Raw genomic sequence first — 13,429 nt, 5'->3', positions numbered from 1 at the left:
CCTTTTGAGGATCTGAGGACCCATGCCAAATATTTCCAGTCTCCAGAGGGAGAATAGCTTTTGTTGTGCCCTCTTCGAGACTATCTTGGTGTGCTTGGACCATGATAGTTTGTTGATGATGTGGACGCCAAGGAACTTGAAGCTCTCAACCTGCTCTACTACAGCCCCATCGTTGAGAATGGGGGCGTGCTCGGTCCTCCTTTTCCTATAGTCCACAATCATCTCCTTTACCTTGATCATGTTGAGGGAGAGGTATTAAGAAGCGCAGCTTAACAGGTCATGTTTCAGAGGATGCATGACTGGGTCAGTAGCTATATACAGGGTCAGTTCCAGGGTCAATAGCTACATACAGGGTCAGTTCCAAGGTCAGTAACTATATACAGGGTCAGTTCCAGGGTCAGCAGCTATGTACAGGGTCAGTAGCTATATACAGGGTCAGTTCAATGGTCAGTAGCTACAGTTGAAGTCGGAAGTTTACATACACTTAGATTGGAGTCACTAAAACTCATTTTCCAACCACTCCACACACTTCTTATTAACAAACTATAGTTTTAGCATGTCGGTTAGGACATCTACTTTGTGCATGACACAAGTAATTTTTCCAGCAATTGTTTACAGACAGATTATTTCACTTATAATTCACTGTATCATAATTCCAGTGGGTGAGAAGTTTAAATACACCAAGTTGACTGTGCCTTTAAAGAGCTTGGAAAATTACAGAAAATGATGTCATGTCTTTAGAAGCTTCTGACTGACATCATTTGAGTCAATTGCAGGTGTACCTGTGGATGTATTTCAAGGTCTACCTTCAAACTCAGTGCCTCTTTGCTTGACATCATGGGAAAATCAAAAGAAATCAGCCAAGACCTAAGCAAAAAAAAATTTTGACCTCCACAAGTCTGGTTCATTCTTTGGAGCAATTTCCAAACGCCTGAAGGTACCACATTCATCTGTACAAACAATAGTACGCAAGTATAAAAACCATGGTACCACACAGCCGTCATGACAGCAAATAACCTTGTGAAGATGGTGGAGGAAACAGGTACAAAAGTGTCTATATCCACAGTAAAACGAGTCCTATATCGACATAACCTGAAAGGCCGCTCAGCAAGGAAGAATCCACTGGTACAAAACCACCATAAAAAAGCCAGACTACGGTTTGCAATTGCACATGGGGACAAAGATCGTACTTTTTGGAGAAAGGTTGGAAAATAGGATGATCGAGCATCAGTGAGGGCTCTTCGATACTGCACGGTACCGTCTTTCTAAGCCAGTCGGAAGACTTCCAATTTAGTGTAACGCCATTTCCGTTCCATTTTTCTGGAAGCTTGCTTCAGAGCTCGGGTATTTTCTGTACACCAGGGAGCTCATTTCTTATGACAAATGTTTTTAGTTTTTAGGGATGTGACTGCATCGAGGGTATTGTGCAAGGTTAAATTGAGTTCGTCAATTAGGTGGTTAACTGATTTCTGTACTCTGATGTCCTCGGTTAGGCGGAGGGAGTCTGGAAGGGCATTTAGGAATCTTTGGGTTGTCCAAGAATTTATAGCACGACTTTTGATGATCCTTGGTTGGGGACTGAGCAGATTATTTGTTGTGATTGCAAACGTAATAAAATGGTGGTCTGATAGTCCAGGATTATGAGGAAAAACATTAAGATCCACAACATTTATTCCACGGGACAAAACTAGGTCCAGAGTAGGACTGTGGCAGTGAGTAGGTCCGGAGACATGCTGGACAAAATGATGACTCCGAAAGCCTTTTGTAGTGGGTCTGTGGACTTTTCCATGTGAATATTAAAGTCACCAAAAATGTGAATATTATCTGCCATGACTACAAGGTCCGAAAGGAATTCAGGGAACTCAGTGAGGAACGCTGTATACGGCCCAGGAGGCCTGTAAACAGTAGCTATTAAAAAGTGATTAAGTAGAATGCATAGATTTTATGACTAGATGACGAAAACATAGTTTTTTTTGAAAATTGAAATTTGCTTTTGTAAATGTTAGCAACACCTCCGCCTTTGCGAGATGCACGGGGGATATGGTCACTAGTGTAACTAGGAGGTGAGGCCTCATTTAACACAGTAAATTCATCAAGCTTAAGCCATGTTTCAGTCAGGCCGATCACATCAAGATTATGATCAGTGATTAGTTCATTGACTATAACTGCCTTGGAAGTGAGGAATCTAACATTAAGTAGCCCTATTTTGAGATGTAGTTTTGCCCAATCTCAATGGGGATAGCTGAGCTGACTACACTGACTGTGCTAGTGGCAGACTCCACTAAGCTGGCAGGCTGGCTAACAGCCTGCTGCCTGGCCTGCACCCTATCTCATTGTGGAGCTAGGGGAGTTAGAGCCTTGTCTATGTTCGTAGATGTGATTCCTCCTTATTCCTATTTTGTGCTTTTGCCTGATTGATGAGTCATTTTTTCAATGCTGACTTGAATGTCATTGAGAAAACAGAAATGTGTCAAAATGTTTTTTTTTCTTCTCGCAAACAGGTTTCTAAATGTAAAAGTAATCCAATAAGTAATCTAGTTTTACAACGTCAATTATTACAGTTAAAAAAAAATCCGATTACATGGAATTGATTACATGCAATCAGCTACTGCTCAACCCTGAATGAAAGTGTGGTATTGACAATGAAAGGGGGAAATTGATTAATTGTAGGAACGATTCAAATCTTAATTTGTCTGCAGGATTACAAGAGCTATTTTATGTGTGTACTAATCAAGTCCTTATTTTCCTTACCAAAGTAATTATGAAAGTTCCACCAATGTGGTTGAACAATGATTGACTAAATTGAGTAAAAGTTACCAGAAACTAGACGCCTCTCACTTCAATCTCACTGAAACAACAGAAGGTTCAAACACACAGACCACACAGCGTATCCCAGTAAACAAAGCATGGACAATGTGTGTGTGTGTGGGTGTGTGTGGAGGAGGGGGAAACCAAACCCGTCATGGTAATCAGATGCCATTTGTCTCTCATTCTCCGCTTTAAGGAGTGTGACACTTGTGTGGATGACGCAATGAGCTATGTTTGATACCTTGTTTGTATGGCGAGACCATGGGAAAGACAAGTGAGTCACAGACTTAAAACCATCACCCCATGAGTCCAACAGGAGCTAGAGACTACTCCACTCAACCCCTCACGTGAATAGCCACTGTAGTCTTTGAAGGCGCTTAAAGATAAGGCTAGCGTGCTGCTATGGACACATGCTCTTAGATACTAAAATTAGTGTTACTGCTCAGTTTGGCCACACCGTCTTCTGTGTCTATTTCGGTAGCCACTCTTCCATGCTTAGCATTTAGGGTCCTTTACTCCGCTGCATTTACCGTATGGAGATCAGAGCTTGAGTAGGTTCAAGGATTTATCTTTGGTTATTTATTTATTCAAAGTCAACTTTTTTCCTGCTTGTAAACTTGTTACTCAATCCTACGATTTTTTTTTGCAGGTGCCGTCGATTCATCAGGACTTAAGGATTTTTCCTCATGACCCCCCACCCCCGTCTTGATTTGACCCTTACCCCCAACCAAACATGGAATACACAATCAAAAGGTAAAGCCGAATTGTATCTTCATTAATGGTAATAACTGTCCAAAGCATGGAAATGTAAGGGGATGATTGGATCACACAGTCTGGATCGTTTCTTTGTGTGTGGGGTGAAGGGCTCACAATCTGACCCTTCTACCCTAATACCCAAACAAACATATGGCACATGTACACGACAAACATGTCAATATTTACTTTTCATTTTTATGATAGCCATATGCAAATATATATATACCAACTGAAGCTTTTGTCCAAATTGTGCACTTTTATGTCCAAACAATTTAAGTCCAAACATTTATAAGTCCATGAGTTATGAGACGGAACTTTGAAGACGGTGTTTGTTATGTTGCTGACACTAACTAAGTTTACTGTATATTACTGTACCTTAACTGTATAATACTGAATAGTTACCTTGGGGTTTGATAGGTGGGATAGATAGCCTCCCTACTCTTGTTTCTCCTCTGGTATTAATACACCAACTAGAGGCTGGGAAATCACCCTGCCTCTGTAGCTGGCATCACATTATAAGCACTGGAAAATAACTTAGTGCTGGCCAAATTCTCCTGGAAAGAGAATGCATTCTTTCATCTCAGTTCCAGTTACATAATAAAGTGTGTTGTTAAATATTGAGGGCAAAAGATTGAAAATGCATGTGTGTGACTGGCAAAGTCAGGACGACTGTACGCAGAGCTCGGCCTACACACGTCTGGGTAACTGCTGTTGATCTTGACATGATCATGAATCGGAATCATGTTTCTTCTTCTCTGCTTTTGAATCCCGTTGTACTCAGAGGGTTAAATTGAATACAACACTATGGCATATTCTATACATTCGGTACTCTCACTGTGTTTGTGTGTCTATCTATCTTGATCAGCTGTAGCTTCTTTTAAGGAGTTTTGTAGGAACAATAACATTGACCAATATGCCAACGGTTAAGCTCCCAGGTCAGAATATTGAAATGGGTTAATGAGCTATTCTAGACCCTCACCCAGATAGCTAAACTGAGCTAAGCAGCTGCTGCAAAGTGCACTGCGAACAACGCCGTGATTTAAATGCATTCTCAGCGCCCCACGTAAACTTATTCTGCACATAAAATGTTTAAAGAGCATCGTGGTGTGTGATTTGCTTATATAAGCTTGACCATCAATCATATTATGAAAATATACACTTTCTGTACAAAACATTAGGAACACATTTACTAATGTTGAGTTGCACCCCCTTTTGCACTCAGAACAGCCTCAATTCGTCAGGGCATGGACTCTACAAGGTGTTGAAAGTGTTCCACAGGGATGCTGGCCCATGTTGACTAACAAAACAAAATTCACTTACAGAAAATGTATCAACCCCTACAAAAATGTCCATTAATTAGTCCACATTTTCTGTTGCTGCAGGACTATTTTCCTGCTGTAGCAAACTGGCTGAAATTAAGATCCTACACCTGTAGGCAGTACAACAGATACACTGTGGTACAGGGCATCAAGGACACCAGCTCCTATAAAATCTCAGTATTTATGAGACACGAGGTCAAAAGTTCTTTATTGTCATGCTGCTCATATCCATGGTCATCCTTGATGTTTAGGAGACAGTGTAGAAGCATCCTCCTTCCCTTGAAATAGCCTGCGGTATGGTATGTGTTTGTCTGTGGTGTACATAGCAACGAGATAATTCAGTTCACACATATCATGGACACAAAGGACAGAGTGAGATACAATACATGGTCTACCAAACAATTTATTGTTCTATCAAAATGGACACAGCCCTTTCTGTAGTGTTAGGAGGAATCACATTTTTAAAAAACTACATCTAGCTTGTAATTTGTAAAAATTATTAGGCTGATGAAAAAACGCTTGCATCTCAGAAATGCATCGACAAACGCCTGGAACTTTCATTGAGCAGATACTGTACATGCTTCAAAGTCAGTCACCATACAATCTAAATAAAGCAATTAAGTGCTGCTGTTTCCTGATTGTGACACTCTACGTATTTCCTTCTTTCCCAGGAAGATGGTAAGCTGACCCAACTAGGGACGCTATAGACTCAACCATCTAAAACCCATTGTCCACCATCAGCCATCACCATGACCTGTGTGGAGAAGCGCCAACACGTGAGCCACCGGAACACCATGCTCCACCACCGCTTCCCCAACGGCTTCACTGAGATCTTCCTGGACGAGACGGACCGAGAGGTCAGCACGCTCACTGACCGAGCCTTCCGGAGCCTGTGCATCGGAGATGAGGCCGTGTACAACGATGAGTTTTCATATGGATACCCTTTCAGCTGTCACAAGCCCCTAGTGGAGAAGCCCCTGGAAAAGACTAAAGACGCTGGTACAAAGCACCAACTCAATGGTGCCAAAGACACTCAACCCTGGAGGCAGAAGGAAAGCATGTCCAACGTGTTGATAAAAAATAGTGATTTTAAGGACCCTAACGGGGACTCGTGGGATAAGTCGGCCCTCTTCAGCATCGAAAGGGAACTATCAGAATTCTCCTCCGATTACAAGAACCTCACAGCCAAGAAATCAGACAAAAATGCAAAGTCCTCCAAGACAAAAAATGGCCAATCTATTTTCAAGCTGCGGAAGCTGAATATCAAAAACTTTTTCCTCCACAGCGAGTTCAGCCCGTTCCAATCGTGGAGGGATTTTAATCGCTTTCCGTTAGGTCAAGACGGCATCACCTCCATTCTCCCGGTGGTGGACAACCTCCCTAAATGGTATGACTCCCCGCTATACAAACAACTGACTGAGGCGCATCGAATACAAACACTGCTTGCGGAGGAGACAGAGCAGCAGTGCCAGAAACCAGTCGAACCCCCTCCTCCTCTTCGTCCTCCACCCAAGGTTCTGCCAAAACCCTCTGCCCCCGAGAAGAGGTCTGCGTCGGACACCTCTTCTAAGGGTGAAACCAACGCCCCCTGGAGGAGAAACAGAGCGAGAGCCAAGAGTGCTGTACCTGTCAACCAACCGGGAGTACTTTGCCCTCCCACTGAAACCCCAAAACTGATGGAGGAGATTCCTCCGCTGTATAAAAAGGAAGTCAAGTCGGCAAAGGTGAAAGAAGTGGAGAAGTCGTGCTCTTTGACCAATACTCCTTTTAGCATTTCTCAGCTGATGACACCCGTAATACTGTTCAGACAGGCTACAGACACCTCAGAGATCCTGTCAGGAGTGCTCTCTCCCTCTCTCCTCGATCTCCCCCTCCTAGACATAGAGCATGTGTCGCCAGTCATATCAAGGTCGACCTCCGAGGTCGTCAAACGAGACAGCTACAAGTCTATTGCGTCCAGTTTGTTGTTCAACCTCAAGGATAACAGGAAGAGGGTCAAGAGCAGGTACAGCCCGCCAAAGTTCAAAACCGAACAGGCGGATCGTAGCACTCTGTCTCCAAAGCTGCTGGAACAGAGACTACTCAAATATGCAAAAGCTCCTTCTGATGGTATAGCCTCTGGCTTCAGTACACCGGCCATTCTAGCCTCCGGTTTAAGCACACCTCCCATTCTATTAGATGGACTGCCTATCTGTAGCCCAGCTGTTTCAGAATCTAGCAATGCTGGTCTTAGGAAATATATGGATTCGGAAATATCAGACGATTACTTGATATCCAACTTATTGCAAACCAAAAGAGAGGCTGCGGGTAACAGGAGCCCTGGGTCGCCCTTCACACACTCAAAGGTGAACAAGCGCTCCCTGACTACGAAACAAACATACCCAACTCTGAACTTGTACAAGAGTCCTGCGGGGCCAGAGATGAAACACTTCTCACCGTCATTGAGTAAGGATACCTTGTCCATTGCCACACCCAACAAAGGACTTTCTCTGAATATTTCAGACAAGACAAAGTACCATCCTAGTGCACAAAAGAAAGGGATTTCTCTGAATATACCAGAAAAGCCGGCAAAAGAGATGTTTCAGCGAAAGGAGAAAGACATCGGTGACCAGCCTGTACATACAATAACGAATACAGCACAGAACAAAGTGGCATCTCCCAATTTACCTGCAGCGCAAAACAAAGTGTCGTCGCCAAATTTAACAGCCAACGCTAAACAACCAACAAAAGACACTGTGGAATTGAAGGAAGAACACATCGGTGAACAGACTGTAAATACAAGAGAAGCCATCACAGCTATTAGGGAGACATTAACTACAGCCCAAAATAAAGTGCTGTTCTCGAAAAGAAAAGACCATACCAAAAGGTCAACAAAGGACAGGAGCGAGTTAAATGTCAAATATGCAGTTGAAGAGGTTACGAAAGCCGGTTTGGAAGCAATATCCACCGCTCAAACCAAAATACTATCTCCCAATAGAACAGAAGCTGTAGAAGAATCAACCATGAACAAGAACAACATCGTCAAAACAGAGGCGTCCCAAGAGAAAGATGACAATGCAATTGTAGTCGAGGATAGACATTCACTTCATTCCCTTTCAGTGCCAAGCCACAGACGGATAGAGCGACAGACAACAGGTGAGACATATCCAACTGACAACACACTCACCAACGGATTTATAGAATGTGCGGAAAAAGAGAAAGAAATGATTTTGTCAGAAAAGGAGAAGGAGCCGGTTAAAAAGCAAGGCAGGTTTAAACACGTATTTTCAGCGAGACAAAACAACTATATTAAAAGCCAAAGATATGCAATGAAGGAGAGTGGCGAGAAAGTGGAGGATGAGGAGGATTTTGAACCTAAAATGGAGGTAAATAATAAGAAAGATGTGGATGAAGAAGGACATTATGCAGAGAAGATGGTGCACAAAGAAATGAACGATAGCGAAAAGAAAGTAAGTGACTTACATGCACTGAAAGAGCTGGAAAAGGCTAGATTGGGTGAACACCTTATCAAGGACAGTGAGAATTTGAACCTCGAACCAGGGATAGATAGGGAGACAAAGGCAAAAAACAATTTAATTTCCAGGGAGCTTAGGAACATCAAAAGGGGCATGCTTTCTATGCGAGGAAACACATTCGCTAAAAAAGAGGCATTTGTGAACAAAGAGAAGGAGCAAACTAAGCATAATGTATTCTCAAAGATAGACAACAACGTTGTTATAAACAAGTCATTGATCAATGACAATTATGACAAGGCTAAAATGGCACTCGAGGAAATCATATCGGATAGAGAAGAGAAACGTAAAAAGAAAGTCTTAAAGAATAAAGAAGAGGATGTCAATACAGTCCCAGGTGAGAACACTGATGATAGTTGTAATGTTAGAGTCCAAGAGCGTAGACAAGCAAGACAGGATTCTATCAGGACAGCAGCAGAGGAGGAACAAAAGAAGGCGAGAGAGAGGCTAGGAGATCTGAGGGATCATCATCATCAGACACAAGAAATCATTACCAAGACTGAGACACAACTTGGTGGAAATCACAGGTTGGGTGCCATAATCTATGCTGAAGAAAAGAAACTCGCAACAAGACCTATCAGGGAGGATCAAGAGACTAGAAACATCATCAATAATGTCAGTGACAAACAAAAATACAATATTAGATCCAGCAAATACTCAGCAGAGGATAGTGATAGAAACGTTGCTAGACAGTTATCTATTGAAACAAGCGATGACACCTCTACAAATGATGAGGTCGTCAGAGAGGAGAGTCAAGCAGATGCACCCGTTCTCAAACCAGAGGTACCACCGAGGATCAAGAAAGGGAACACTGAAAAAGAGGACAGCACAGAAGAGGAGAAAGAATGTGGGAATGTTATGAATATAATTGAGGAGGATATAAAGAATAGAGAACTTTCAAGAAGGGATAGTACTAATGACACAATTCAACAACAAAGGAACACGCGGGCAAGAGGCAAGGTCTCAAACAGGGAGGCCCTTGATGCAAAGATAAAAGCAGAAAGACAAACAGATGCACTTGAAACAGAGGCGACGACTGAGCACCATACGCCAATTATACAAAATAATCCCCAGAAGAAGACTATTCTAGAAGACTATTCTAAACATTCAAAGCATCCCCATGAAACAAATGCCTCTTTTTCACTCAGTGAAGAGAAGGAAAAGGAAAGGAAGGCTTTATTAAATGAAAGCCAAACTAATAAACTTCTTGTAAGGGAGCCCAAAGCAGAACAAACACCAAACAGTATGGAACAACAGGAACAACCCTGTGTAAGAAGGAAGGCCCCTTTAAAACCAGGCAAAGATCATTCAAAACCTTCAAACCAAGTAAGCATCACTACTGAGGATGAATCAATAATGGAAAAAGAGACCATGAAAAAGAGCCAAGCAACTGAAGAGTCGAACAAATCAGTTAAGATTAGTGAAGGTATTGCAAATGTTGATGAAGATATTAGAGAATTAGTGTCTCCATTGTCAAATAGCAGTAGTATAAATCAAAGTCAACAGGATCAAACCAGTATGTCCTCGAAGTCATCTTATTTCTCTGTCGCGAGTTCATTGCAAAGAAACAACGAAACTGACTCAAACATCTATCACTCTTTGGAGAATTTGATTGCTGAATTAGAGGAGGTTGAGGAAGGAGTAGAGGATGTGGCAGAACGTGTGAGATGGGATTTGGAGACAAAGATAGAAGTGGAGTATTACTCAGTAAGTGATCATGAAAATGAGGAAGTTGGAGACAAGCCAGGAATCCCTTCCAGGCGAGATAGGGAAACATCCCGGAAGGAGGACAACGAGTCAAGAGCCAGAGAGATGGACAAAATTGGATGGCTCCAGAGCCCCATGGACAACACAAACAGTCAAACGCCAACATCTCAGTCCAACGCCTCTTCACCAGTTCTGGGGAAACCGGCTCTATTCAAAGTGAAAGACAACACATTCAAGCATCATGTCTCACCTGTAACCAAGACAGTGAAACAGGTTCTGCCCAAGACAAACCATGACCCAGTGGAACGTGCACCATGGTCACCTAGGGAAAGCTTGAGTGGCTCTGAGAGGAGCGAGGAAGATCCTTTCAATCATCTTAAAGAGTCTATTGAAATACCGTCACCCTATAATGTCGCCACCACACCAGACAAACACCTCAAACCCAAAGAGACGGCATCTCCCCACTCTCCACAGTCACCGCTGTCTCCCTCAAAACGAACCCCCGAACACAGTCAAAAAGGCAAACGTGCGCCATGGTCACCCAGGGAGTGCTTGAGTGGCTCTGAGAGGGGCGAGAAAGATCACCTTGATATCCCTGAACCCCATGCTGCTGCCACCACACCAGACAAACACCTCAAACCCAAAGAGGTTCAATCTCACCACGCTACACACTCCCCACTGTCTCCCACAAAACTGACCCCTGAAAACACCCCAAAAGGCCAACAATATGGGGCTTTCCTCACTGTCCATCAGGAAGATTACATACATTCGGGGGTGAGTCCATCATCAGAAGGGGGGACAAGCACAGTGGATACAGCTGATAACAACCCAGAGGACTACAAGGTGCAGTCTGGGTCAGCCTGCAGCGGGAATGAAACCCAAGGCCCCGGCAGACCCCCCGTGGTCCCTCCTAAGTCAGAGAAGGCCCTCCTCAAAGCCATGAAGCTGACCACCAGAAGGATCCGAAAGGAGGAGAAGGGAAGTCAACCACACAAGAGCCGCAGCAGTAGAAGTGATAAAAACAAGATTGATAAATCATCGGAGCATAAAAATAGTAGCAGTGATAGTATTGACAAGCATTGTAGTAGTAAGAAGCAACATCAGGAAAGGACCGAACACATCAGCCATAGCAGTGAGAAGCACAGCCGTGGTGAATCGGAGCCTCAAGGCCATAGTAGTGAAAAGCCCAGGCAGGATGAATCAGAGCGTCAAGCCTATAAGAGTGAGAAGCACCACAATGGTGTACCTGAACATCAGAGCCATAATAATGAGAAGCCACCGACAGAAAAAAAAGAGCACAGCAGTCATAGTAGTGAGAAACACAGGCAAGGGCGCAGCATTGACGAACAGAGGCATGGTGAATCAGAGCATCAAGGCCGTAAGAGGGACAAGCAAAGTCCTGGGGATTCCAAGCGTGAGGGCCGTAGTAGTGAGAAACACGGCCGAGGGATGCAAGAAAAGAGATTCCACAGCAGCGACAGAGCTGTCAGTGAGAATAAAAGGCAAAACAGTGAGAGATCCACAAGTGAGAGAACCCCGCGTCATAGAGCTCAGAGCATGGATGGACACATCGGTGATAAAGTGGAACAGAGAATTCGTAGTAGTGAGACATCTCCTAGGGACAGACCAGTACCGAGGAGTCAGCGTATTGAGAAGTCCATTAGGGAGGAGCTGTCTCAGAGGGGCCGAGCCCAAGAGAGATCCAACAGAGAGAAACCAGAGAATTGGAACCGTAGTGTTGATTCCTATGCCAGTGACGTTATAGACTTGACATCACCGCACCCTAATCTATCCCGCCAGTCCAGTTACACCAGCCAGTTCTCTCGTCAGTCCAGCATCGAGCACGGTTACGCCTCCTACCCAATGACCCAACGGAAGTTGCTGCAGGATCCAGACTCGGGGCAGTACTTCGTAGTTGACATGTCCGTCCAGGTCCAAACGAAGACCTTCTTTGATCCCAAAACTGGGAATTACGTGCAGTTACCTGTTCAGCCTCCCGAGGGCCCTGTGTCTCAGGCTTCCACCGTGGAGGTGATAACCGCACCAATGGTACTCTACCACGGTTCCTTTGTCCCAGTGCCTGTCTCATCCATCCCATCGCAGAAATCCATTGTCCCCGCCTCACAGTTGGACCAGGAAGACTTTGAACAAAGGCTGGAAAGGCAGAGGTATAAACACACAAACGATGGTCATCGCTACCTAGAGCCAGTGAACGGCTCCCAAGATCACATGCTAGGGGAGTTCTTAGGCACTGAGGATCCTTATGACTGTATGAGCTGATAGGGCTTTTATCAACTTTGTGAGAAACGTTTTAACAGAGTTGAAGTGGAGTGTTCATTTGCATTTTTGAATTTGTGGTTTATATGAGCTACTTTAGACTTAATATAAAATTGGCATTTGAGAGTGTCTGACTTCAGGGATTCATGTACGTTAAATATGTGATTTGTAATGTTATTGATGGAAAAGGACAGCTTAAAGAGAAAGGACATGGGTGTTCCGTGTTAATATGTATTTTCACACGTAGACATGAAGTTTGGTTATGCATTTTTATGTATTGTTTTGTTATTTTATTGATATGTAAAGTTCTGCTTTTTTTTGTTGACTTTTTCCACAAGCAGTTTGCCCTCACATAAACACAATTTAGTCAGATTTTTATTTATTTATTTAAACATAAAGATACATTGTGTTTTAATCTACGTTTCAGTAGTCAATATCAGTCAACATGCAACTGAATATTGAAAGTCGCACATTACATTTCGTACTAATATCTAAATGCTTGAAATACCATTAATGTACTTGGCAATGATTTATGTTTTGTAAAATAATTGGAGATACTTGGAAATATGTTTGGCAGTATTTTGCATTGAATGGCTAGAAAAAGCAGGTCTACATTTTGTTTTTGTAAATCATTCCAATAAAAAAAAGATCTGAATAACTAGATTTATCCTTTGCTGTTGTTTCATAATCTTGAGCTTGTTAAAATATGAAGTGATTTTTATCCATTTATAAAAAGACCTACCTTTTCATAGGTAGGCCTTTTCTGTGTAGAAAACAACATCATCATGTATTATTTTATCCCCCCCCCCAGTCTGATTTAGCACCTGGTCTTGTTCAAATGTTCTGATGAGACTTGGGGTCATTGTAGAAGAGTCTTATCTTTCAATGATGGGGTCACAATATTTTCAAGCTTAAACCGTTCAAAAGTTAGAATCACATTTGTAGGAAGAAAACAAACCCACAGTTTCACTTACAACCCCCCTTTTCAAATCACGCGACCCCTAGTTTGGGAAACGCTGTCTTATACCATGCATGAGATTGACTTTTTTT

The 13,429-nt window shown here is 43.0% G+C and overlaps 1 protein-coding gene across 2 annotated transcripts; it reads left to right on the top strand.

Annotated features, from left to right (window-relative positions):
* The first annotated feature begins 3,128 nt into the window (after window positions 1-3,128).
* On the top strand, window positions 3,129-13,042 carry LOC112223510. 2 transcript variants are annotated; one of them, XM_042305451.1, is made up of 3 exons: window positions 3,129-3,359; window positions 3,458-3,561; window positions 5,559-13,042. In XM_042305451.1, the coding sequence occupies exon 3, from the start codon at window positions 5,633-5,635 to the stop codon at window positions 12,380-12,382; it is 6,750 nt and encodes a 2,249-aa protein (XP_042161385.1). In that variant the 5' UTR covers window positions 3,129-3,359; window positions 3,458-3,561; window positions 5,559-5,632; the 3' UTR covers window positions 12,383-13,042. The 2 variants fall into 2 exon arrangements, with proteins under 2 accessions (XP_042161385.1, XP_024242335.1); XM_024386567.2 differs by having other exon boundaries at window positions 5,555-13,042.
* The last annotated feature ends 387 nt before the right edge of the window (window positions 13,043-13,429 follow it).

Source organism: Oncorhynchus tshawytscha, linkage group LG24 (assembly GCF_018296145.1).
Source record: "Oncorhynchus tshawytscha isolate Ot180627B linkage group LG24, Otsh_v2.0, whole genome shotgun sequence".
Classification (NCBI taxonomy): Eukaryota; Metazoa; Chordata; class Actinopteri; order Salmoniformes; family Salmonidae; genus Oncorhynchus; species Oncorhynchus tshawytscha.
Note: the sequence above shows the minus strand (reverse complement) of the source record. Positions and strands in the feature narration are given on the sequence as shown.

Bases quoted from the DNA above. Each gene is read 5' to 3' on its own strand.
- LOC112223510 (XM_042305451.1), top strand. From the start codon at position 5,633: ATGACCTGTGTGGAGAAGCGCCAACACGTGAGCCACCGGAACACCATG.